Below are 26,751 nucleotides of genomic sequence, written 5' to 3'. Positions count from 1 at the left end.
CTTGCAGCTAAAATAAGGACAATCAGTGGAAGCTGCAACAGTGCAGGACATTCTAATGAGCTTACTAGGGAACTGGAAATGCATGGTTTAAAGTGAGGTATTGGTTCAACTAGGTGCTGTGCAAATGACTGGCAACACATGACCATGCAGTCATATTCAGCTGGCCTGATACTGGAAACAGGAATGTATGATGGCATTGATCACCCCCTCAAAATCTAAATTGGGGACACAATCATTGACCAACGCAAGCAAATGGACTGCTGGGTGGAGTACTACCTAGAACTGTACTCCAAGGAAAACGTCAGACTGCCCTCAATGCAGTCATGGATGGGCTGGACATACAGCCAACAAAATTGGAACTCAGTGATGTCATTGATTCTCTAGTCAGCAGAAAAGCCCCTGGCAACAGCATTACCCCTGAAATAATCAAGAGTGCCAAGCCTACTATACTTTCAGCACTCCATAAACTGCTTTGCTTGTGCTGGGATGAGGGAGCAGTACCATAGGACATGCGTGATGCCAATATCACCCTCTAACAAGGGTGACCACGGTGACTGCAACAACTACCGTGGAATCTCCCTGCTCAGCATAGTGGGGAAGTCTTTGCTCAAGTCGCTTTAAACAGGCTCCAGAAACAGGCTGAGTGTGTCTACCCTGAGGCAGTGTGGCTTTCAAGCAGAGATCCACCATTGACATGCTGTTCTCCCTGCACCAGTTACAGGAGAAATGCCATGAAGATGCCCCTCTACATTGCTTTCATTGATCTCAAAGCCTTTGACCTAGTCAGATGTGGCCTCTTCAGACTACTGTCCAAAGCTAATCATCTCATTCCATGACCATATGAAAGGCACAATTCAGCATAGCGGCACCTTATCAGGCCCCTTTCCTATCCTGAGTAGTGAGAAACAGGGTTATGTTCTCGCACCAACATTGTTTGGGATCTTCTCACTGCTGCTTTCACATGCGTTCAAGTCTGAAGGAATTTTCCTCCACACAAGACCAAATGGCAGGTTGTTGAACCTTGCCCATCTAAGTGAAGACCAAAGTACAGAAAGTCATCAGGGAACTCCTCTTTGTTGACGATGCTACATTAACATCCCACACTGAAGTGTGCCTGCAGGGACTCAGACAGGACTGTGGCTGCCTGCAACAAATTTGGCCTAACCATCAGCCTCAAGAAAACGAACATGGGACAGGACATCAGAAATGCTCCATCCATCCACCAAAATCAGCAACCACACTGAAAGTGGTTCAAGAGTTCACCTACCTAGGCTCAACTATTACCAGTAACCTGTCTCGATGCAGAAATCAACAAGCGCATGGGAAAGGCTTCCACCATTATGTCCAGACTGAAAGTGCGCCATTTTCCCACACAGAACACAAGTCAGTGTATCAAGCCTGTGTCCTCAGTACCTTGCTCTACGACAGCGAGGCCTGGACAACATATGTCAGCCAAGAGCAACGTCTCAATACATTCCATCTTTGCTGCCTCCGGAGAATCCTTGGCATCAGGTGGCAGGACTATCGCCAACACAGAAGTCCAAAGTGGCCAACATCCCCAGCAGATAGACCCTACTGAGCCAGCGGCACTCAAGATGGCTTGGCCATGTGAGCCGCATGGAAGATAGCAGGATCCCCAGGACGCATTGCACATTGAGCTAGTCACTGGTATCAGACCCACCAGCCATCCATGTCTCCACTTTAAGGACGTCTGCAAATGCAACATAACGTTCCGTGACATTGATTGCAAGTCATGGGAGACAGTTGCCAGTGATCGCCAGAGCTGGCAGGCAGCCATAAAGGTGGGGCTGAAGTGTGGCGAGTCAGAGACTTAGCAGTTGCAGGAAAAAGACAGAAGTGCAAGGGAGAGCCAACTGTGCAACAGCCTCAACCAATTTTGTCTGCAGCACCTGTGGAAGTGTGTCACTCTAGAATTGGTCTTTATAGTCACTCCAGGTGCTGCTTCACAAACCACCTCTAAGCACTTACCCATTGTCTCAAGACAAGGAGGCCAAAGATTGGTTCAGCCACATACTGAAGCCAAGATCTGGCAAATCAGGGAGCTTGAAGTTCAGGCAGCTCATTCTTCAGTCTTATTTACTAGAAGGGACAATTTGATTTGAGCCTGGAGATTGAGAAAAAAAAGGTCACCTAATTTGTTCAGTTGACTAGACAACTAGAGTGTAACGCAGAAGATGCTAACAGTGTGGATTCAGTCCCTGTACTAGATCATGCTTAACTAATTGAATTTTTTGATGAACAGAAGGTTGAAGAAATGCAATAGATATTGTTTATTGATAAGAAAATGTTTAAAGGTACAAAAGGCTGGTAACAAAATTGACCCTCCTGTTCCACAAGCCTGAGTGTCCAACTGGATAAAAAGTGGCTTAAGGATGAAACAAGTTATAGTAAATGATTGCTTCAGACTGGAAGATGGTAGACAGTGGTGTTGCCCTGGAGTCAGTGCCAGGACCACTTTTTTGCTACATATAAGTGACTTTGAATAGAGTAGAATATATATTTGCTGATTAATTGAGGTGTGGCAAACCAAGGATGATATGAACTGCCTGCAACAGCAGATAGGCTAGCAGAATAGGCAAACAAGTGTAAGATGAAATTTAATACTGACAAGTGTGAGGTGATGCATTTTGACAGAAGGAATATGGAGGGGCAATATATACTTAAATGGCACAATTCTAAACAGTGTGCAGGAACAGAATGTATATCTTTGAAGATGGCAGGAAATATTCGTTAGTAAAGTATTGGGATCTTGGGCTTCATAAATAGAGGCAATACAAAAGTAGGGCAAGTTATACTGAACCTTTTATAAAGCTCTAGTTAGGCCCCAACTGGAGTACTGTGTTCAGTTCTGGTCACCACACTTCAGGAAAAAGTTAGAGGGTGCAGAGTAGATTCACTAGAATGATTTCCAGGGATACAGGATTTTAGTTACAAGGTTAGGTTGGAAAAGCTGGGTTGCTCTCCTTAGAGCAAAAAAGAGAATGAGGAGATTGGAAAGGTGTGTAGGATTATGACAAGCAAAGTTCCTATTAATAAATGGGCAAGAACTAGGGGGCCCACAGATTTAAAGTTTTGGGCAAGAAAATGAAGCACTTTTAATGCAGGTGGTAGTGACCTGGAATTTACTGCCCACAAGGGTGGTGGGAGCAGAGACAATGAGGAAGTTGGATGGCCATTTGAGTGAAAGACATGCATCTCTTTCCACACCTACTTTGCAAAGGCACATTCCAGAAGCAGGTGAGCAATAGCCTCTTCCCTACCACAGCCAACTAGAGGGCAGCATGTGGACAGAGATTCTGGGCATGCAGGAAGAATCTGAAGGGGAGGGCCCTTACCAGCCAACTCAAGTCTTGGTACTTGTTTGAAAGTTCTGTTGAAGCATTTGTCAAATGACAGTCTGCTCAGGGGGAACCATCATCTTTTCCTGTAGGACCTTGACATTCCATGCAGCTCACTGCCTGATGGATTGGTGGTCAAAGGTGTTTTTCTGCATAAACCTTTCCACGAAGGATAGGTGGTACAGTACAGTACAACTGGATGGAGCATTCGGCAGCAATGTGACCAGACCCATCCTTTGCAACACCAGGGACAGAGAACCTCAGCATGTAGGGACACTTGGTGTTTTGCATACTGGAGCTCTGACAGCTTGATGCAGCTGCACACGAAGCTGTTCATTAGGAGGGGGCAACATAGGTGCTTTTTTCTGCAGGTTTGAACATTGTGTCCTCTGGACCATTTTGAATTGCCAGATAAAATTAGAAAATGGCTTGGTGACTACCACAGTGCAGAAAAGGGGTATGGGCCAAATCTGTACCACATACAGTAATGTGAGCACCTCACACCTGATGACCAAGTTCTTACCCACAAATGGAGAAAAACACTGCTCCCATATGCTCAGTGTACCATGGCTACTTGCTCCTTCCAGCTTTTTTGCACACGCCCAAGCCCTTCTGAACCACATCCCCAGCACCTTCAGTTAGTCTGATCTCACTGAAGGGGATCAAGGATCAGTCAGCCCAGTTCCCAGAGAACATGGCCTCGCTCTCACCACAAATTACTCTGGCTCCAGAGGTCAGTTCAAACTGATCACAGATGCGCATGAATGGACAGCAGATCGGAGCAGAAGAGTGACACTGTCCATGTACAGGGAGGCTTTGACCAGAGTGCCTCTGCTGCCTGAGATTATCACCCCTCTTATGCTGGCATCCTTCCTAATGGACGCAGCAAAAGGTTCAATACAGACAAGACAGGAGCAGACAGCCCTGTGACTCCAGATTTGACTGGGTAACTTTGATTACCACCCATTGACAGAGACTGCTACTGATGTGTACAGCAGTTTGATCAATTTCAGATTCCCTCCCCAAATCCCATTTTGGAGAGCATGTCCATGTAATATTGTCAAAAGCCTTCTCATGGTCCAAGCTGATGAAGCAGGTGTCCACCCCCTGTCCTGCATAGGTGAGCATATCAGTAGTGCGAGACTCAGATCTTCCTGCTGGGTACAGTACAGGTCTGGTCAGGGTGAATCACCAACTCCAGAGCAGACTTGACCATACTGGCAATGACATGACAAAATCTTGGTCTATATTAAGCACTGCAATGGGCTGCTAATTTGTGATCTCCACCCTCTCCCCCTTCCGCTTGTAGAAAAAAAAAGTGATCCTTTCCTCATGGATTCTGATATGCTGCCGGCTAGAAGCATACTCATACACTTCCAGCAGGTCTGGGCTGATCAAGTCCCACACAGCAGAATGCAACTCAACAGGTAAGCTGTAAGGAGCTTTACTTATCTCAAAAGACCAGACAGCCTTTGTCAGCTCATCCAGACTCTCCCACATGCTGTCATCCAAGACCTCTGACAGATGACAGGAAGGGCTGGAGGCAGTGCTGTCAGTGGGCTTCACTTCATCCAGCTCACCATAAAAAGGATTTGCCAATCCTTAGTATGTCAGGCTGCAAAGATGTTACAGCCATCCTCTTCCTTCAGGCTGAGGAGAGCACAGTGCACCTTTTGGGAGAAGCAAGAGCACATCACATCCTGATCAATGGAGCAGACTCTGGACTGGAAGATGATCCTGGAGGCCTCTGAAGAGTGAGGCCATCTGGCTTTTCAGCTCTTGGAGATCCTCCTTGGCCTTAACCCCCATCGACTGCAGCCAGAGCAGATTTTGCATTCTTGTCAGGAATTGGGACATTTCCCCATCTCTCGCCCTCTGAAAATTAAGAAACTCTGCTCGCCTTGATTGTTTCCCACCAGTGCACCAGACTCAGGAGTTTCAGTACTCCAACTTTTTTTTTTTTTATTGAGAGTTCCTCAATGTGCCTGGGGTTAGTGGTGTAACATTCAGCTTCCATGTACCCCTAACATGCTGGTGGTCCTGCAAGTGAGCCAGCCAATAAGGGGCAATGGTCAAAGAACACTGGCATGACAGTGGATCTGACTGAAAGCATAGGACAAAGAGGAAGTCAATCCTGGAAAGGCAGACCCATCTAGTCTTAACCAGGTGCATCAATGCTGCACTCGGTCTGCAGGTTTGAAGACATCGAGGAGCTGGACATCTTTTACGGTTTCCACTCGGGCTCTGGACGTAGTGTCCAGTTTGCTGTCGTCACTGTTGGATCATCCAGCAATGTTAATGTGATTGTAATTAGTAGGCAACTGGACTACTTGCATTCAAGAATGATTTTCCCTTCATTTACAGAAAAGGAGGCCTGCAGTAGAATACACACATTAGGGTGTTAGTATTTTGGACAGAGTAATGATGTTTCCACTGTGGGAACCCAAATTTGGGAGCCACAAATACAAAGCAGTCACTAATATCTTCACACAATAGGTCAAATTCTACCCTGTTAAAGGAATTCAGGAGAAACTCAGGAGTAGTTGAGGCAAGTGGAAGCAGCATTTAAAAAAAGGAAGCCAGACAAGTTGGTTGGCATCCTTCCATCTATGAAAGAGGGACACAGCAAACAATCCATGAAATGGCCAAGTATGAGGGAGAAAAGAATCTAAGGATATGCTATTGGAGAAATGTAAAATGGGAGGAGCCTTAGGGTATAAATACATCAGGCTAGTTGGGCCAAATGGCCTGAATTCTATTCAATTCAATGTAATAAAAAGGCTGTGTTTGCCCACGACATGGCACAGTACTTCCACTTGTGTAAATGCAGGCTCTTCAACTGGAAAGTCAGTGCCTGCAATGATGAGGCAGCTTCTAGGATTAAAGAAGGCACTGCTCACAGGAAATGCTTACAGCTGGATTGTTCTTGCAAACTAACTATACATTAAGTTGGGTGGAAGCCCAGTCATGTGGTACTATGGACACATTGTACAGAGAGCTCACCACTGGTATCAGACCTACCAGCCATCCATATCTCCACTTTAAAGAAGTCTGCAAACGCGACATGAAGTCCTGTAACATTGATCACAAGTTGTGGGAGTCAGTTGTCAACGATCGCTAGAGCTAATGGGCAGCCATAAAGGTGGGGATAAAGTGTGGCAAGTCAGAGAGACTTAGCAGTTGGCAGGAAAAAAAGACAAGCACAAGGGGAGAGCCAACTGTGCAACAGCCCCGACAACCAATTTTTTCTGCAGCACCTGTGGAAGAGTCCGTCGCTCTAGTATTGGCCTTTATAGCCTCTCCGGGCGCTGCTCCAGAAACCACTGACCACCTCCAGGCACTTACCCATTGTCTCCTGAGAAAAGGAGGCCAAAGTTGTTATCGGATACTAACTAATCTGCATCCATTTAATATTTCAGTAATCCTAATACAAAAAGAATTTTAGGATTATCTTACAATGGAAATTGTAAATTGTCAAACCAATTGAAAAATCGGGCAAAGTATAAAATGCGCTGCCAATTTGTTATTGCGATGCGTTTAAGTGACTGACTTCACTTGAATGCAGCTACTAGCTTGTGCCCCACTGGTTGCTTCCCCCATCATCACTCTGGTCACTCCCCCAATGCTAGCTCCAGGCTATGCAGCTTAACCCTTTCGGCCACTCGCTCCCACATTTCATCAGTCACTGTTCAAAGCAGCAAGGTGGGTCACAAGTGGTGACCAGACGATGTAGGAACAAGTGGCTGAGGGAAGCAGCACAGCCTAGAGCTAGCAGCTGGGGGGGGGGGGGGGGTGCAAGGAAGAAAAGAGCAGCTGGAGTGGGGTGGCACGAAGCAAGGAACAATTGGCCAGGAGGAGGAGAGGGGGGGGGGGGGGGGGGAAAAAAAAGAAAAAAAAAAAAAAAAAAAAAAGAGCAGCAGCAAGGTCTGGTGCGAGCAGCTGAGGAAGAGTCAAGGCCTGGAGCAGGTTGCTGAGGGGAGAGTGGCCAATGGTGCAGGAGCAAGTGACAGGGAAAAAACCTGCGCTCCAGCCTCAGTCTCCCATTCAGCTGCTTCTCCAGCTGAGTGGGGGAGGACTGGATACCTGATTTTTTTTTTATTTCCAAAATATACTTTATTCATAAAATTCTGTAAAAATTACATTGCCAAACAGTTTCCAAACAGTACCAAAAAACACAAACATTGCAAGGGAGATCAGTTTCCTTCAATACTGTCATGAGTTTCTTCCCAACCCTTCCGTTTCACAATTGTCATGTCAGTTACAGTTTTACATTTACAGCAATTCAGAATATTAATACAGTTTGAGGGGTTTCCCATTGATCCAGCCCCTCAGTCCAGCTTGGTGGGGGAACCTTACACTGTGGTCTTTCCCCATTGAGCTTTTGCTGTGGCTGCCCCAAGCTTTAGTGCGTCCCTCAGCACGTAGTCCTGGACCTTGGAATGTGCCAGTCTGCAACATTCGGTGGTGGACAACTCTTTGCACTGGAAGACCAGCAAGTTTCGGGCAGACCAAAGGGCGTCTTTCACCGAATTGATAGTCCTCCAGCAGCAGTTGATGTTTGTCTCGGTGTGCGTCCCTGGGAACAGCCCGTAGAGCACAGACTCCTGTGTTACAGAGCTACCCCGGGAACAGACTCCCATCTAAATTACACCCCCCCCCCCCCCCGGGAACAGACTCCCATCTAAATTACACCCCGGGAACAGACACCTGATGATGCGTTATCGCACATGTGAAGATGGACCAGGTGCAGATATGCGATTACGTCGATACAACGTGATGTAGCCATCCTGTGCACACACCTTTTAGTCCTAGCAAGATGTAGCTGCATATGTGGTGCACTGATGACAGCGTGTTGTTGCTTTGTCAGGAATAAGTAATTAAAAAAAAATTTGATAATCCACAATAAGTGCAGATGAGACTGAATCCCACTAATTTTTGTCTGTTCTCAAAACGTTTGGGTTGCCACTGATTGAGACTTGTTCATTGAATAAGCCAAGATTTAAATTTGGAATTAAAGCTGCAGTCCAATAGAAATCTGCCAAATCTATATAGTACTTTTTGAACTGTTAACTTATTAGACCAATGATGTGGTTGGTACAAGGCTATATTAAATAGACTGGCAGTTAAAAGGCAAAATTTCAGGATTAAACTATAAAGTGTTTGATGTACTCAATGTTTTGTACAGTGAACATACCAGGAGACATCTTCAACCATAGTAGATAATTCATCTGTGATGATAGGAATCACAGGTCAAATGTTTCCAAACAAATCCGTACTGAACTGATCCAGAAAATTACTCCCATCTCAAACATCTTTCATTGCATTACAGTTTTAGTTCCAGAATGCAGCATCATTACGGATCAGATCAAGTACAGAAAAGGCCCCGAGGACAAAGGCCTGAAGCTGCTTTAAAAGGTCATAAATTGTATGACACTTTCATGTTGCTTCATGGGATGCTAGAGCTACCAGTTCCCAAAGTCAGTTATTTGAGTTGCCACTGACTCAAATTTCTGAAGGCCAACCACTAAAGTCAAGACCATTCTACTTTACCATTCTGAAATTTACTAAGGCAACCCAGGCTCTCAAAGTCGAGAGAGCTGAAAAAAAAAAAAATGGTTGCTTTCAAATTTGAATGGGCTGGAACAAAATCTAAGTTTACTTAAACAGAGGTGTTAAAACTAGAATGCAGTCCAATATGGTGCAGGTTTGAGAAAAAGGCGATTATAGCCAGGGTGTAAACTATAGCCAAATGTAAACTTCAAGCCCTGGTAATCCAGCCACAAAAGCCAAGTATTGTGGTACACTTGAAGCCAATTTCCCCATTTCAATTTGGTCGACTTGGATATTTAGAAAGTAGTTTACTGTCTGTCCAGGAGAGGGGAAATCAAATCAGAACCCAGATCATCCCTTGAGGATGAAGTTAATGGAAGCATGGATTTAAATAGTGTTCACACCCCACTGATTTATAGATAACTCTTCAAATTTTCAGGGCTTTTGAAGGGTTAGGATAAATTAAAAGCAGTTATTCTCTAGTACAATAGAAACAGTTTTATGGGAGGACAAGAGCAACTGAGGTGCACAATTAGAATATTCAACAGGATTCTGCTAATTTTTCACTTGCAAGACTCAAGATTTCAGCAGTTTTAGTATGTAGAGTGTGCCAAATGATTACAGACTGGTAATTAAGAGGCTGCAAAACTAGACCAAAAAAAAAAAAAACTGGTCACCCATACCACATTTGGGGTGGTTTTTCCTTTAAACCCAAACAAGCATTGAGGCAGTGTGCACAAGCAAAGGAAAAAGCCAACACCTTCACACCAAGGGATTTTTCTTTCACTTTGTAGATTAATGGCCTGGATGAATTAGACATGCTTCGTGTGTTAGCAGTTTAAGTATACAAGAACAGCAAGGAATCCCATACAATCCACAGTTCACCACCATTCATGGAGTTTATACTGCATGGAAAGATACTGTCAATCAAGAGCAGCCAGTGTCAATGGTAAGAAAATGTCAGGAAGAACAAACTTGTACCCAAAAGGTAGTGTTATGTTTGAAAAGGACAATATTTACAATTTCATCTAGACTCAAGAAGCCATCCCAGGCCACTCAGATCAGCCTGCCGATTGAAACTAAGTACAAATAGCACTGGCACAAGTTGATTGCATTTCAAGTCTTCTACATCATCCTGTAGATTGCAGAATTCTGTAAACAAGTGTATCAAGCAATTTTTAAAAGTAGGTTTATGTACTATTCGAGTGCCATTCCAAACATCTGTAATATCACTTCAGTAACTCAGCCAAACACCTTATTGAAACAGGTTATATCTGAGTTTATACTTCAATTGCCTGGCATTTGAACTTTTGGCATACATCCCAAAAGATACTTCCAAATTCATACAAGGGGTAAGCTAGGGATTTCTAAGCTTCTGCTTTTCATTGGCAACTGCTGATTCATTACTTACAATAAAATTTGTATTCATTAAAGCTTGAGGTGCATGAATACAAAAGCACATGATTCAGTTCATATTTAAGGCCCTGAGTTATTTCATCTTTGAATACAACTGAGCTTTTAACCCATGTGAAATGGGATAAACAGAAAGTGACCTTGACAGTTAACATTGTTCAAGTATAATGCACTTTTGTCAGTACTTAAAATCCAGGGCTCTCAAGTTGTTTGAGAAAGTTCATTAGTAAGATATGTAGCTGCAAAGTTACATTTTACAATGACTTTGTGCTTGCAATCTTCTGCTGCTGTCAGCCACACCAATGCTACTATCCGGCAGTCAGTAGCCCCATGAAAAGAGAGTATGGGAGGGGAAGGGCTGTGCACTGAATAGGGCAATCCTAGTGACAAACAAGCAAATTCATGAGTTCCCAACCTTATGTTTGTGGCCCATAAGAACTCAATGAACTGAGGCACTACACTCAAGTGGGCCTGAATGAAAAGCCAATTTAAAAATTTCCCATCAAACTATCGATCAATAATGTAATCTAGCCTCCACCTCCAAATACCAATGAGGTCAAGTCAATTTGTTCAAGGTTAATACAAGTTTGTTTAACAAGACAGCTCAATACTTCAGATCCAATGCAAAAAAAAAAATAAAAAAAAAAACTTTTGGCAAGCTCGCCATGAGCTGAAGTGATTTTGGGCAAGATATAACCTGGGATAGAATGCTGTACAAAGAGGCCTATTTGATATTTTTGGATTTATATTACAGTACATGCTCTGCCAGACAGGACACCTTTGTAGCCAAAGGCCGAACCAGTCCACTATCATTTACAGTAACAAATTGGTCTAAAACAGTATTTTGCAGCAAGGTTAAAGCAATTGTGTTCCTTTGAACTACCAAAAAAGGAACAAAACCAAGAAATGTTGAATATGGACAGCCGATGCCAGTAAGTCTCAGAAATCTAGATACAGAGAAGAGCTGCACCTTGCTTCAGTTGTGGTACATCTAAAGATGTAACTTGTCCATTAAATGTTGAATTCTTACATTCAAACATTGCTGCAATCCCATTTGAGACCTTATCTTGATTTTTCAAAAGTAGTCTGCAAGACAGACTCACATTGAAACATGCCTCGGGCTACTTTTGGTCAACAGGGCTACTGATTTACATTTGTTAACAGGTCAGTCTGATTTTAATCAAAAAATGCTGGAAATACACTCAGGTCTCACTGCATCAGTGAAGAGATCAACTATTAGAACCCCATCTCCACAAATGCTTTGATACCTGCTGAGTTATTTCCAATGTTGATTGCCAGCATTCAGTTTTATGCTTTTTCATTACACACCCAACTGTCACCAATTTAAATGGATCTTAATCTCTGCTTTCTATAGAGAATAAAACCTTCATCCATGCCTTGGTTACTTCTAGATATGACCACTGAAATGGCTCTGGCCAGGCTCCTACTTCCTATCCTCAACTAGGTCATCCAAAACTGCTACTTGTGTCCTTACTCACACCAAGGACCACTCATCACCTGTGATTGCTGAACACTAGCTCCTGGGTCAAAACTCAATTAAAAAAAAAAATTTTCATCCTTGCTTTCAAATCCCCATGATCTAATCAGCCCATCTCAAAGCTCCTCCAGCCTCAACCCTCCTGTATCTGCATTCATCTAGTTCTGATGGAGCAGTTAAAATCCATTAGTAGCCATGTCTTCAGCTGCCTGACCTTGAGCTCTGGAATTCCCTCAAACCTCTGCCTTATTACCCTACCTCCTCCTTTGACCATCTGCCTGAATATTGCCTTGTGGCTTCATCAAATTCTGTTTTTTTTTTTAAAAAACTACTGGGAAGCACCCTGCAATATTTTTGATGTTAGGCACTATACTGAATAAAGTTGTTAATATATGGAGGGAGTGTTTAAAAAAAGTAGCGAAACCGAAGAGTGCCATTGAGGGGAAAATGCTGGAGGGAAAACACAAATGCAGACAGGAATATGCTGGGTCAGCTTTGTCAGTGGCAATTCTGAAAAAAGGATACTCCACTAAAGTCATTTGTGAGGTATCTCTAGGAGGGAAATGCTCATTTCATTCTGTATAACTTCCAAAACCAAATTCCTTTTATATTCATAGTACAAAAGTTCCATTAAAGCTTTTGCTTTTTTGTACGTGAGCAGCTCAACAGCCATGGCACCTTCACAAATTTGAACAGAACATGTAGCTGTTCTGTTATTGTCATTCTATGGCAAGAGCATGAATGGAATATTAAGTCAATCTCAATTTAGACCCACTGTTCCTGAGGAAAAGTGGAATCAAAAAAAAAGTTAAGTCAACACATGCACCAACTGTACAATGGAGTTGAAGGCAAAAGCTCAGGCTCAAAAACCCAATTATTCAGGTAGCTGATTTCTCCATTATTCTATTTGCACATTTGAAGCCAGTATTGATGAGTTTTAAACTTAAACTGGTTTATTTGAATTCTAGAAGACCCATGGTTTATTTCCAAAATTCAACTGTCAAGGGAACAGCTATATCAGAAATACTACAGCTCCGTGCCAAAATAAAGAGCTGGTCAATAAATACTACTAATGAGGAACTAAAACAAAGGGTACAGCTGGAAACATTAATATGGCATGTACTTTCAAAATACACAGGAAGTACTCATTTAAAAATCCACTGTCTTCTGTACTAGATGCTTACTGGAAGTGGACAAATTTGACAAGCAGCCAATTTTCTGGGTTGAAATCATTTGTCAATATGTTTAGTATAAAGTGATCACAGTTCAGGAGAACCAAGGCAAGTTAAAATGGTAGCTGAAAGTTTGCAAATATGACCAACCATTCCATGTATTTCTTGAATAGGATGGTTACATTAAGCTTTGAGGATTTAAATCAATTTTGTTTGTTACCCATAAATTTAGGATCAAAGCTTACTCATTTCCAACAGTCTAAAGCCAGATTTGGAATCTAAAGCCTACATTTTAACTGGAGAGATGGTGGCAATTGTAATGTCACTGGACTAGTACCCCAGAGGCCTGGGGCACAGGTTCAAATCCCAACATGGCAGCTGGTGGAATTTAAATTCAATTAATAGAAAAATCTGGAATTAAAAGCTAGTCTTAGCAATTGTTGTAAAAACCCATTTGGTTCACTAATGTCCTTTAGGGAAGGAAATCTGCCATCCAGACCCATAGCAATGTGGTTGACTTAACTGCTGTCTGAAATGGCCTAGCAATCCCCACTCAGGTGTCAGGGCAATTAGGGATGGGCAACACCATATGCTATGAAAAAGTTTAATTGATAAATGCTGTATGATTTAAATATAAATGTATTACAATTTTTTGTAGGCAACAAACCCAGGCGACCATAATTCTGCAACTGCAAGGCTGAACTGGACTGTTTGCAACCTGTTATAAGGCTATCAAATGTATGACCACATCTGCATTATAAAGACCCCTCGACAAACATTGCTCAACTCTAACCTTGCCTCAGCTCACTGCTGAAATCCTCATCCATGCCTGTTACCTCTAGACCGAACTATTTGAACACTCCTGACCAGCCTTCCACTTGCTACCAATCAACTTGGTCATCCAAATCTCTGCTACCTATGTCTTTACTCACACCAAGGCAGGCCTGTTCACCCATTGCCCTTGTTTGATGCAATGGCTCTTGGTTAAGCAAAACCTTAATTTTAAAATTGTTTTCAAACCCCTCCATGGCCTCACCACTGCTTTTGTAATCTTCTCCAGCTCCTCAACCCTGGATATTTGTGCTCATTTAATTCTGACCTCACTGATTTTAACTGCATCATTGGCAGCCATGGCTTCAGCTGCATCAGCCCCAACTCTGGAATTTGCTTCATAAAACTCTGCCTCTCCAGGACACTCTTCCAAACCTACCTGACTAAACTTTTGGTCATCTGCCCCAATTTAAATAAACTGATAGCTCGAGGGAGGGAATGATGAGAAAGTGGCAAAAACAGGAATCCCATCTGGTCCTGCAGAGCAGGACCTGCATCAGCCACAACAGGACTGAGATTTGCAGTTAATAAAACTTCCATTTATAAATTAATGCAGCAAAACAGATTTTACAATACAGAAGCAGGCCCAGGCCAAGAATGAGGGAGGGGTGATTAAAACAACCAGATTTAAAAATTACAGATGTAGTAAGCTCCCATGCAGGCAAGACATGAAGGGAGACTGCCAATGCTAGAGTGGAATGGGAGAAGGAGAAATGCAAGTAGTGATAGAAAGTTGTAAACAAGAACACAAGGCTAGAGAAAAAAAAAAGGGTGGTGGGGGCAGGGGTGTCAAGGCTATGGAAGGATTAAGTATAACTTTTGAAGCAGTTGCACTGGATGGAGTGCAAATAGAAGGAAGCAATTAAGGTCAGTAGTAATTGTGACATTTCACAAGTAGAGTCTGGCAAGTTGGACAGGTAATTAAAAAGCAGTTGAGATCAACAGTGCCAGGCGAGTTCTCTGATCAACTGAGATTTCACTAAAGCAAGACAGTGAAACACCACAGTGGAAGAAACTGAGGGCAAAACAATGGCTTTATTTTTGCTAATACTTAGCTACAAAACAACGCAGCCCATCCAGTTTGATGTTAGACAACTAATTTAACAATTGCAACTCAATGTAACTATTCCTACTGCTACCCACAGGCACATGATAGTTGAACTGTTACAATTAAATTCAGTTAGAATAGTTTGATACAGGACAACATTCAGACAAACGGAGTTCAGGTAAATATAGTAAAAGTACTTAAGGGACAGTAGGTCCAACAGGATTCAATAAGCTACAATGTGACTGAACAAGCCCATCAGGGCCACATTAGGCATACATGTTATTTGAAAGATTATTGCTCTTTGCAATGGTTGGAGTATTCCACATTGAGACAACATGTCAAAATTAACACACTGAAGTATCAAGTAGCAACTAAATGAATTCCACCCAACATCCAAAAGCAGTTTTACAATGCTCGAGACAGATTTGTGCTTTGCAAAACTAGCAAGTATTTGAATAGGCAGAATCAAGGTCACCTTACAGCTGTGATTTGGTTAATTTTTCTTAACATGAAGAGCATTTATAAACCAATGGAACATCCTCCTTTAACTGGTAGCATCAACTAGCAAAGCACTGATGTGCAAAGCCCAGCCTTCATCTGAAGTACCTCAATGCTGACTAGTTTGATCCCAGTATCAAGACTTGTGTAATCAGCAAGTTACATACCACAATTCAAAAGTTACTCAAGGGAGCACAGCTTGGTTGCACTCCAACACTGCTCGAGAACATTAAATTGATTCCAGTCTGATTTTGAGATTTGTAGACTAGGATCCACAAGGGAGAAAACCATTGATCGGTTGTCAGTTGGAAACAGTAAGCATGTTTGTTGCAGCATATTAAATACTGCAACTTCATTTTCAGTTGTAGATATGCTTACTTTGGGGCTCAATAATTAAGGGGCAGCCCTCCCTCCCTCCCATAAAAAGTTTGATTATGCTAGGAACTGAAAAGACATGAACTTTCAGACTACACTCAACTTGAAGGGGGTGGGAAGGGTGGTGGATGGAGCATAACCTGCTGAGGTTACAGGAGAAATTGGACTAGGCAACCAGTTTAATAATGACAGTCTACCCTCAAGTTAGGGAATTACCAATAGATCACAACATGCACAGGTTTCAAATATCCCAACCCAACAGCATGCCTATATAGAATGAGTATGTTTGAAATTTCCATTTTCTGCACCTAAAATATAAAGTAATCAATAGAAAATGCTGTGCAATAACTTTCTGCCCTAGATGTACTTGCATACTAAATACACTATTATTCACTGCATACAGTAATATTGTACCAGCTGCCAGCTTATAGGGTGGTCAGTTATGAGCATGCATGTTCCAGCATCTGTTAATGTTATTAACCAGCTACATATTAACTTGCATCCAAAACTACCAAGTCTAAGAGAATTCTTTAACTCACCCCCCACTTTCCTTTTGGACCTAGGTGAAAAAGTCCAAAAAGCCAGAGTTTTTTTTTTTCTGGCTTATGTTGAAAAATTAATCAGTACTTTAGATTTATTAGATGATCACAAGAATCACCACGCAAGAATGGAAACACCTGGTAATCACTGCCCCTTGAGAATAGCAAGTTCTCAGCAGTAACACTGAGTTTGACCCTCTGAAAGTCCTTACAAAAGGACATTAAATATTAGAGCAATACAATCAGGATTTATAGTTGTTCACAAAGGCTGAATCTAGTTGAAACGTCACTGCATTCATTAAGATTTTAACAGTAGAGTAGCCAGACAGTTTGTAATTGAAGCAGAATTAGCACCAGATAGCTCAATCAATGGCACCCCCAAGTAACAAGTTCAAAAATTTGGCTACCCATTTACTAACAGGCCAATAATTTTGGGAAACAAAATGCTGGATCTCAAAAGGAGGCAGGTTAACATTTGAACATTGTGGCAGCTTTAGTTTTTTGCCCAGACAAGTTAGTGAACGACACAGGTACCAGGATAGTGACAAGTTAAAGCAATTCTACCTACATTTCAAACAGAGCTCAAGATAAATCCAATTCCAAAATCATTGTTCTGTGACACAAGTAGATTATGCCATTACAGGATATGACTTTTCACATTCCAAACTACCAGGCCAACACCAATAGATTTCAGCTGCAAACACTGTACAAGTATAATTATTTTATTCAAAGATGATCAAACTAAATGGATTCAAAGACTTAAAATTAACCTGTTTAGGGTTATAGATCAGGTAATGAATGAAACCAACCATCCATTACACATCTGCTAGTCACAAGAGATCATCAAGGAAGTGCTAACTATCATTTGCAGGTCAAGACATGTTAAGACCAAGATGTTGCTAATGCAAAAATATGCAACTTTGAAATACACAATGTAAAGGTAAAATATTTTAATTAAAGGATGTCTCATTTATATTTTAACATTTAAAAGGGTCTACCCATTAAAGATTTACCAAGTCAAATTAACTACAAACTCTTCAAACAGTAAGCTCCAATTTCAAAACCTTCAGCTCAACTTTGATTAAACTTACATTTTAGAAACTGCATTTTTCTACTTTACAATTTTTAAAGTTGTGGGTCATCTCTAAAAAAATTTACTATAGCAATAGCACTCAATTCACTGCAATAAGCCATTTAACTTATTCAAGAGAATGTCAGCTAGATCATAAAGCCTATACAATCAATTTACAATTCAGTTGCAGAAACTCAAGGTGAAATTTAGATTGAGAATTTCAGATTAAAGTATGCAGGGAATTCGAGTTAATTAGAAAATATTTCCATTTCAATGCGGTGAGTCGACGTCTAGCTGTAAAATCTTTCTGGATGGGAACGAAATGGGTTCACTACCCAACCTCACTCTTTTGGTAAAGACCATTCTACAGCAAAATAATTTCCTGGCCCACAAGAGAATTATACCAGGCATGGAGAAAAAATAAAAGATTAAAATAAACCCCTGTGTGAACATTTCCAATATATTTCCTCATACGGGTGACATTGTGAAACTGTGCCACGGTGTAATTCAAGGTTGAACCTTCCCCCGATACATTTAAAGAGACATTTGTAAGAGATCAGGGGGGGAAAAAAAAACAAATTCGGATTAGCAAATTACATTCAAGTAGAGAGATTAGCGAAGTTTCTCGTGTTGAAAGCCTGCAGATGGGTAGGAATGACATCTACCCAGGGCTGGGTTGAAGCTTAGGCCAGGGATGGGCCCAGGGTTCAGCTTCAGCCTCGAGTTGTATTTTTTTTTACCTGTAGATGCTCCTGGAAGCGGATGGGCAGAATCTGAGCCATGGCGACGACGACGTTGGGGGGGAAAAGGGGGAAAACCAGGAACGGTCGGGGCGCGTCAAGTCAAACCTCTGGAAGAAAAGCAGCGGCGAAGAACTGAAAGGAGACGAAGGAAAGGGGGGTGTGGATCTGTGAGGAAGAGAGAAAAAAAATATCACACTTCATTTTTACCTCAAAACAGAAAGGTACAATTTAATGACAGTCACGGTTTAACGGTTCCGTACCAGGTACCGCCAACCTAACCTCACCTATTCCTCAACACTGCTACCTTCGTTCTGGCTCCGTCTCCTTATAAACCGTCGAAGGGGCTAAGCCGCAGCGAAGCCGCAATGGCGGAAAACCGGAAACAGCCGCTGGCGGAATGTTACCCCCGCCTGCCCCGCCGGTGATCCGCCCGCCTTAGGCTTCTTCCAAGGGGAGCGGGGAGGGAGTGCAAAGGCTCGAAAATAATTTTTGCTGATTTCCTCCTCCCACCCACCCCCATACAATTTCAATACTCTTTATTTATTCAATTCTTTCATTAAAAGGTCATTAGTTTTGATTTAGTTCTGATGTTTTTTTTCTTTCGGGGGGGGGGGGATGGTGGCTTGGAAAGCAGTGGAACTATTTTAGTCCGCGGAGGTTTCATTTTTGCCACATCATTGGCACGTGACGTGATGTCACTTCCGCCGGGGCTTCCGGGTTTTTCCACCTCCCTTCCGCCTCTTGGCTTCATTCATTGAAAAGCTGACGCTCTATCAGTTGTTGGAAGGTTATGTTTTTTCTCAGTATAGGTTCATATATTTGTCTTTTGAAGATTTTTATTCCAGCAATAAAATAAACGTACTTATGTATATATTACTTATTATAAATAATTTAAATAGGTTTATGGTTTTGTGCTTTTATCTTCTAGTTTAGAACATTAATCTTCCAGTCTGTTTCTCAAATAATTCCCTTTTTTCCGAATGTACCTTCTTCCATGTATTGATCGTCTGTGTGAAACAGAACTCTCTGATATGCATCCTATGCCTGTTACGAGTTGGAACCTGTGCCCCCACGCTTGTGTATCACAGATTACCCTGTAGTGGTGTTCTGAATTTATCATTGCTATACCATTTATTATCTCGTATGTGGTAATCTCTCAACCATTTACTTTCAGAGTGGAAAATGGCAACGTATATGCCACCTTTAATATCACAAAATGTCCTGAGGTGTTTCACAGCTGCTTGATTGACCCAACGAAGGAGATATGAGGCCAGTGACCAAAAGCTTGGTCAAAAAGGTAACACCTTAGAGATGGAAAGGTTTAGGGAGGCAATTCCAGCTGATTACTTAGCCTCTAATGGTGAAACAAAGGAAGTGGGGGATAGACAAGAGGTCAGAGTTGGAGGAAGATGGAGATCCCAGTGGGTTGTAGGGCTGGAGGAATTTACAGACCTAGTAAGGGGTTAGGTCTCACAGGGATTTGAAAACAAGGATGCGAATGTTAAAATCAAGGCATTATTGCACTGGGAACCAATGTAAGTCAGCGAGCACAGGAGTGATGGGGTGAACTGGACTTGGTATGAGTTGAGATACAGCTAACAAAGTTTTGGAGGAGTTTAAGTTCACGGAGGGTGGAAGATGGGAGGCCAACCAGGAGAGCATTGGAATAGTTGAGTCTGGAGCTAACAAAAGCACGGATGAGAATTGCAGCAGCAGATGGGCTGAGGTAGGAGACGGGTAATATTATGGAGGTGGGAGCAGGTGTTATTTGTGAAGAACAGGATATGGGGTTTTGTTTTGTTAGTTCATGTGATGTGGGAAACACTGGCAAAACCAGCATTAATTGCCCTGTGCTCAGAGTCAAATCAGACGCCAAGGTTGTGAATGAGCTGAGACAGCAGCCAGGGAGGGAATCGGTGGCTAGTGGACAAAGTTTATGGCAGGAGCCAAAGAAAACGTCTTCAGTCTTCATAATGTTTAACTGGAGGAAGTTCAGGCTGAAGGAAATTTAGGATCATCCAGGACTTGAAAACCCAAGTTTCTCTGGTGAATCCATATAACTCAGACTTCCCTGCTAGGGGCGGCACACTAGCGAGCACCGCAGCCTCACAGCTCCAGCGACCCAGGTTCAGTTCTGGGTACTGCCTGTGCGCAGTTTGCAAGTTCTCCCTGTGACTGTGTGGGATTCTGCTGGGTGCTCTGGTTTCCTCCCACAGCCAAAGACTTGCAGATTAATAGGTAAATTGGCCATTGTAAATTGCCCCTAGTGTAGGTAGGTGGTAGGAGAATGGTGGGGATGTGGTAGGGAATATGGGATTAATGTAGGATTAGTATAAATGGGTGGTTGTTGGTCGGCACAGACTTGGTGGGCCGAAGGGCCTGTTTCAGTGCCGTATCTCTAAATAAATAAAAATAGTTAATTCACCCTTCTCTACACCACCTCCATGATTTGAATGTTTAGCTTGTGTCTTGGTGTCTAGAACTGAACCCAGCTCTCCATGTATATTTTGAATAGAGCAATATAGTCGACATCTAGTCACAAACTATACTTCAAAAGTACTTAATTGGCTGTAAAGTGCTTTTTTTGTGTATCCTTTTTTTGGTGATATAGTTCAGTATTTGTTCTATTGATTGCTGCTCCACAGGGTTTTACATGTTGAGCACTGAGCCTGCTAAAATTCTCGATTTCTCAACTCTATCCTTAGCTATTTCAGCACTTCTCATCAGTTCAACCTAACAACAACTTGCATTTGTATAACACCTTTAAGATAGTAAAATATACCAAGACACTTCACAGAATCGTTATCAAACAAACTTGATACTGAACCACATAAGGAGATATTAGAACAGGCCAAACCTTGGTCAAAGAAGTAGGTATTAAAGAGCTTCTTAAAGGTAGACTGAGAGTTAGAAATGTAAAGAGATTTAGGGCAATATAAATAATAGTAAGAAAAGATGTTGGTAGTAATATCAACAGATTACAGTAACAATAGGTCAAAGGATGATTGCATGAGATTGTGAAAGTGTTAGGGGAGGAGTTTTATTTATAATTTTCTCCTCAAATCAATAAGGTTTTAAATGTTGAAAATCAAGCTTCACAGATTTATTAAGTATACAGTACATGTATGATCATACTTATACACTTAAACTTTGCTGTTTTAGTTGAAGGACTGAAATGTGTTACAGTCTGAGATTCTTATCTTAGGCCTTAATGAATATTCATTACAAACAGCCAATTTGTGTACATTTCTCTTGCTCCATCCGCGTAACAATCCCCACAATTCTGAATTACATAACTATAAAAATACAACTCTATAAAATAATTTAATTGATTTATCCCTTATCAATAACTAGCTTTGCTTACTTAAGCTTTTTATTCATAGACCAGTACAATTCCCTTACTTTGTATGTCATCATATATTTGTTATTCCACCAAGTGAAATTTTAATTAAAACTCAGTATTTCATTTGGCAGCATTCTGTACCAGTCAATCTCCTTCTTCAACTGAAACCCCTATTATAAAGGATGATACATACCCAGAGGTTTTCCTTTGCAGAACTGTTTTTGCTGCATTAATCAACTGATTCAATATATGAATCAGTATTCAAAGATATGTCTTTTAGTTACGTTTACTGAAGTGACTAAACTGACTGTTGCTTTACGGTTAGCCCTGGCTCAATAGCCCAACGCTACTTTCAATTGACTTAAACTTCCCTGCTTATCAGCCGAAGGCTAAAGGTTACTGTTACTACAATATTAAGAATAATCAATAGCAGTGTAACATTAGCAGACTTCAGGATAGACTGATTAACCTTTCCATATAAAAGCACTGGGTGCAAATTTCACACCAGAATTAAAAGCTTAAAGTGGGTTCGATATAACAAGCCCCTTGCAAAAAAAAGAAATGATCAAGGAATGTACCGATGAAGACTCCCTATCCAAAAGCAACTGAAAGGCAGATCTGATTGTTTTTTACATCCAAAGCAAACTGGTTCAAATCTTTTTTATCATCAATTTTTCTCCAGTCCTTCCTGAGTTTGTTGGCTGTTTGCTGTGGTTTCAGTTCCACAAGGTCCTTCCAGTACCTTTCCAATTCTTCATGAGTAATCCTGGATGGTGAATATCAACACATCACTTGAGCAAAGCAACCATCACAGCCAAGACCAAGCCTGTCCTCACTCAATACCTACACAGAGACATTTCCTTCAGGTGGTCACTTAATCGCGATTAGAAGTGGGAATCCTGCTACAATGTTCCCCTTCCTAACCCAAGGTAAGCAAGAACAATTCTCACACTCCTACCCCTACTGCAGTTTAGATTAGCTAATTTGGGATTAAACCATTCCCCATCTGGTAGGTAAGGCACGATTACTGCCTTAACTAGCCATACCACTGGAGAAGCAAGGTCTGTCCTGGTAAAATAACCAGGCCATCACCAAAAACTGGTTTGCATTGAGTTCTAAAACTCTTTCCACTTCTCAGAGTGAGGTGTTCTATATCTTGTGGATCCAAGAAGGGGAAAAGTCACAATTCTTGATAAGCAACGGTGTGAAAGGTTATCGGGGGTAGGCGGGAATGTGAAGTTACAATCAGATCAGCCATGAGCTTATTGAATGGCAGAGGGGCCGAGTGGCCTACTCCTGCTCCTAATTTGTATGTTCGTATCTGCGTCCACTGTGGAGTGAGGAGAATCAGTTTGGCTTTCTGCCTCCTAGTTTTTACCTGCATGGTTATCAAAAACAGATGGGAACACATGCCTAGGCACTCAATATCTCTCGATCTTTCAGTTTACACTGGAAAGAGAATTTTAGTTGTGCTATGAATAAAATGTATTTCTGAATTAAAAATAATTTTATGCTCATGTCTCTGTACTTTCCACAACCTTCAGTTGAGATGCTGTACAGAGATATGCAAGAGCACTCCTGGGATAGCAGTCTCCCTTCCTTCCACTCAGCAGTGTGGCTGAGATAGGGAATTTACCTGATCGCCAAACTAATCCATCAAATACTGCAGTATTAGATTTTGGCCCCAGGGTTATTCTTTTCCAGATTTCTCAACTCCCACCTTAGAACATAGAACATTCCTCCAGAATTTCTGGAGTACTCTCATACACCAGTCCTACACTGCCTGTCCTATGTGGCACTTCTTCATGCATCAGCCTCAGTCAGGAGTGCCAGCAGCCTATACAATTATGGGTCTTCAGGGTACAATGGGCAGCACTTCATACAACAATTGTACTGCAAAGACTGGTATTGCACCAGCTATATTCCCAAGACGTCCCAAACCACCACACAGCCAATTAAACATAGTCACTGTTGTCTTGTAGACAAACACGGCAGCTGATCTGCGCACAGCAAGATCCCATACACATGTCCAGATAATCTGCTTTGGTGGTATTGTTGCAGGTGAGCCAGAATCACCTGCTGTTCTTCAAATAGCTCAATGGAATCTTCAATGTTCACCTGGACCACCAGAGGGATTTCAGTTTAATGTTTCATTTGAAGGATGTCCTCTCTGGCTCCCTCAGTAATTACCTGCATTGAAACAGCTTTGGAATTAGCATTGAGTAATCTCCAACCCATCTTAGTTTTCTCAAGCATGGATCAGCACCAGACCAGAATTATGTATTGGAGTCTGTCAGTTATTTGTATATGCCCTAATATGAGTCTCTCTCGCTCTTTCTTCCAAGATTGATCAGACTGCAGGGAAAAGCCACTTCCGTCCTCGGTCACTGCACTTAATGTCCTTTGGTAAACTGCCCAGATGGAAGAAGCTTCTGAAATGTTGTGTTGTAAGCCGTCATTCAATATATTTTACACTCGGATTTAGAAATGATTTACTTGGTCCCCAACCAATCCACCTGAGCAAACCTGTCGCCAAGGGAGTTGGCAACTAACCTGCTCCTCTGTATCCGTCCAATAGGAAGAACACAACAACCAACAAACTCGCCTGCCAAATTTCTCCTCGCACCCAGGAGATTAGGAACTTGGCTCTGATGGGCTGTCTGAGCAAATTACAAACACGCACCAGCAGCCTATCACTCCATAGTCAGATGTTGGTGCGATGATTTAATGTACTATCTTATCCTTGCAAGCTGAGAAAATATTGTCGCCCATAACTAAGTGGGTAAATGTCCCTGTGGTGGGTGGCAAAGGGGGAAATCAGCCAGCATTCCCACTTCTGATTGCTGCCCTCTTGAATGTGCACACGTATGCTATGCATACCAACAACAAAAACAACAACTTGTATTTACATAGTGCCTTTAACATAGTGAAACACCCCAGGACACTTCACAGGAGCGTTAACAAAATTTGACACAGAGTCATATAAGGAGCTATTAGGACAGAGGATCAAACGTTTGGTCAGAGGTCGGATTTAAGGAGCAACTTAAAGAAGGAGAGGTAGAGAGGTTTAGGGAGGGAATTCCAGAGTTTAGGGCCCAGGCAGCTGAAGGCATGGCCGCCAATGGTGGAGTGATTAAAATCAGAGATGCTCAAGAGGCCAGAATCAGAGACGCGCAGAGATCTCAGGGCGGGAGGAGATTATAGAGATGAAGAGGGGCAAGGCCATGAAGGGATTTGAAAACAAGGATGAGTATTTTAAAATTGAGGCATTGCCAGACTTGGAGCCAGTGTAGTCAGTAAGCACATAGGGTGATGGGTGAACGGGATTTGGTGCAAGTTCGGACACAGGCAGCAGAGTTTTGAATGACCTCAAGTATACAGGGAAAGTGGGAGGCTGTCCAGGAGTGCATTGCACTTGTATAGCTTGCACTGACTCACCATCTGGACTCTCACCAGTGCTGGCATCCACACAACTGTATCCCAGCACAGCTCAGAAATGCAGCATTTTATAAAATCAAAATACTGGGGATGCTGGAAATGCAAAATAAAAAAAGAGAATGCTGGGCATGCTCAGCAACCACGGAGAGAGAGACCAAGTTAATGTTTCAAGTTGATGACTTTTCATTCTCTCTCCACAAAATTTTTCCATTACTAAGACAGACTCAAATGGCTCCCAGTAACTATAGCAACTAGCCCAGAGTCCAGAAAAAGTTGCAGTCTGTCCCTGATCTGACGACAGAAGGCAGTCAATACTTTTTCTTCTTTCTGCGAATTGCTTTTGCAATAAGTTTCCACCAGGTTTATTATGGATTAGATTTTGCCTTTTTTCAATCTTTTCTGAGTCGATTCCAAAGGTCTGTACAAGCCGGGCTCCACCAGTACATAGATATAAGGTCACCTCGTTGTGTGCAGTTACTTTTTTAGCCTTTACAGTGTAAATCCAGCAGCCTTGAAAATAAAACACAGCTGTTTTTGTGATGCTTGTGTAGATTGCAAATATTATAACATGTTGAAATAAATACACCAATAGAATATCAAACACTTGGAAAACAGATTTACCTTTTTACTGGCACAAACCGAAATGTGCGTCGGAATGAACTGCAGCATTATTTTTTATTTCTTTGCTTGTATTTCTCTTGACTCGTCCTCCAATATTCTCTCTATTGCCATGTGAAAAAGAACTGTTGCTCCCAGCCAGCACCTGACCCCACTCTCCCACAACCCCACCAAGACTGGAATCAAGTGTTGTCGCAAAGTCAAGAGCAGATATTGACAGCAGGAGGGACCTTGTGCTGTTGCAGGGAATATAACAACTTGCATTTATATAGCGCCTTGATGGTAGTGAAGCGTTCCAAGGCACTTAACAGGAGTGTTATCAAACAAAATTTATCACCAAGCCATGTAAGGCGATATTAAGACAGGTGACCAAAGCCTTGGTCATAAAGGTAAGTTTTTTGGAAGGTCTTAATGGAGGATATGCAGAGGTTTACTGAGAGAATTCCAGAGACTAGGCCCTAATAACTAATTGATTGGCATCCTTCCATCTGTGAGAAATGATGGAAATGCAGCCTCAGAACTCTGGGGAGGTCAGATGAGATCCTCTGCTGCACTTCTTTTGAAGGCTGAACAAGCCGGGTCTGAAAAGGCAAAGTCTGCCACAAGTGCCACACATGAAGTTGTCCCTTGCTGGTGGTGCAGGATGATCTCTGCTGACACTCTGTTCACAGGGCTGGTGTCTGCTTTGGAGCTTCTGAAACCACATGCCTTAATAATTAATACATAATAACTAACTCATAGGGTTGGATTTTATGCCCTCGACAGGGATCCCGGCAGCGGGCTGAAAGGGTTGGGGAGAACCCGCCATGGCCCTGTGTCGTCCCCCATTGCAATTCCATGGCGGGCAGACAATTAACTACACACTGTCAGGGACAAGCTCCGCCTCCATGAGCTGCTGGCCAGTCGGAGGGCCAACAGCTCTGTAGCATCGTCAGCACCACTGTGAGCGGTGGCCACAGCCGGCACTGCAGGAGGTGCAGAAGTACCAAGGACATCAGAGACCCTGGGCCATTTAGGCAGGCCACAGCAACAGGGTAGGGCTGGGATGGGAGGTGAGGATGGGAGTTGTCTGCCCGGGGGAGCCATGGGGTGGGGGGCCCTTCACGGGCTGTTGGATTGCCCCCAAAGGAAGGGCCCCTCCACCCCAAACCTGCTAGGAGGCTGCCAGGTTTTACCTCCGCCTTCTATTATATTGAGTTGCCAGCTATCATCACCAAGAGTGGCTCAATAGCACCATTACTGACCGAGCTGGCC

The 26,751-nt window shown here is 42.5% G+C and overlaps 2 protein-coding genes and 1 long non-coding RNA gene across 5 annotated transcripts in view; 1 reads left to right on the top strand and 2 right to left on the bottom strand.

The window, feature by feature from the left end:
* LOC137346813 (clathrin heavy chain 1) overlaps positions 1-18,511 on the bottom strand; it is a 120,176-nt gene extending 101,665 nt beyond the window's left edge. For both annotated transcript variants that reach the window (XM_068010703.1, XM_068010704.1), the window contains exons 1-2: positions 18,383-18,511; positions 18,096-18,263 (exon numbers count right to left, since the gene is read on the bottom strand). In XM_068010703.1, the coding sequence (XP_067866804.1) occupies positions 18,096-18,137 (42 nt within the window). In that variant the 5' untranslated portion in view covers positions 18,138-18,263; positions 18,383-18,511. The remainder of the gene's footprint in view (positions 1-18,095; positions 18,264-18,382) is intronic.
* On the top strand, positions 18,019-25,475 carry LOC137346816 (uncharacterized). Of its 2 annotated transcripts, none has more exons than XR_010968790.1 (4): positions 18,019-18,319; positions 19,273-19,395; positions 22,124-22,370; positions 23,787-25,475. It is a non-coding gene; the product is annotated as an uncharacterized lncRNA (long non-coding RNA). The 2 variants fall into 2 exon arrangements; XR_010968789.1 differs by lacking the exon at positions 18,019-18,319 and adding an exon at positions 18,836-18,885.
* dhx40 (DEAH (Asp-Glu-Ala-His) box polypeptide 40) overlaps positions 25,045-26,751 on the bottom strand; it is a 34,201-nt gene continuing 32,494 nt past the window's right edge. Inside the window, exon 18 of the transcript XR_010968788.1 lies at positions 25,045-25,389. The gene's annotated coding sequence lies outside the window, so the exon portion shown is untranslated. The remainder of the gene's footprint in view (positions 25,390-26,751) is intronic.

The sequence above is a fragment of the Heterodontus francisci genome, chromosome 30 (genome assembly GCF_036365525.1).
Source record: "Heterodontus francisci isolate sHetFra1 chromosome 30, sHetFra1.hap1, whole genome shotgun sequence".
Lineage (NCBI taxonomy): Eukaryota > Metazoa > Chordata > Chondrichthyes > Heterodontiformes > Heterodontidae > Heterodontus > Heterodontus francisci.
This window is presented reverse-complemented; position numbering and strand designations above follow the sequence as displayed.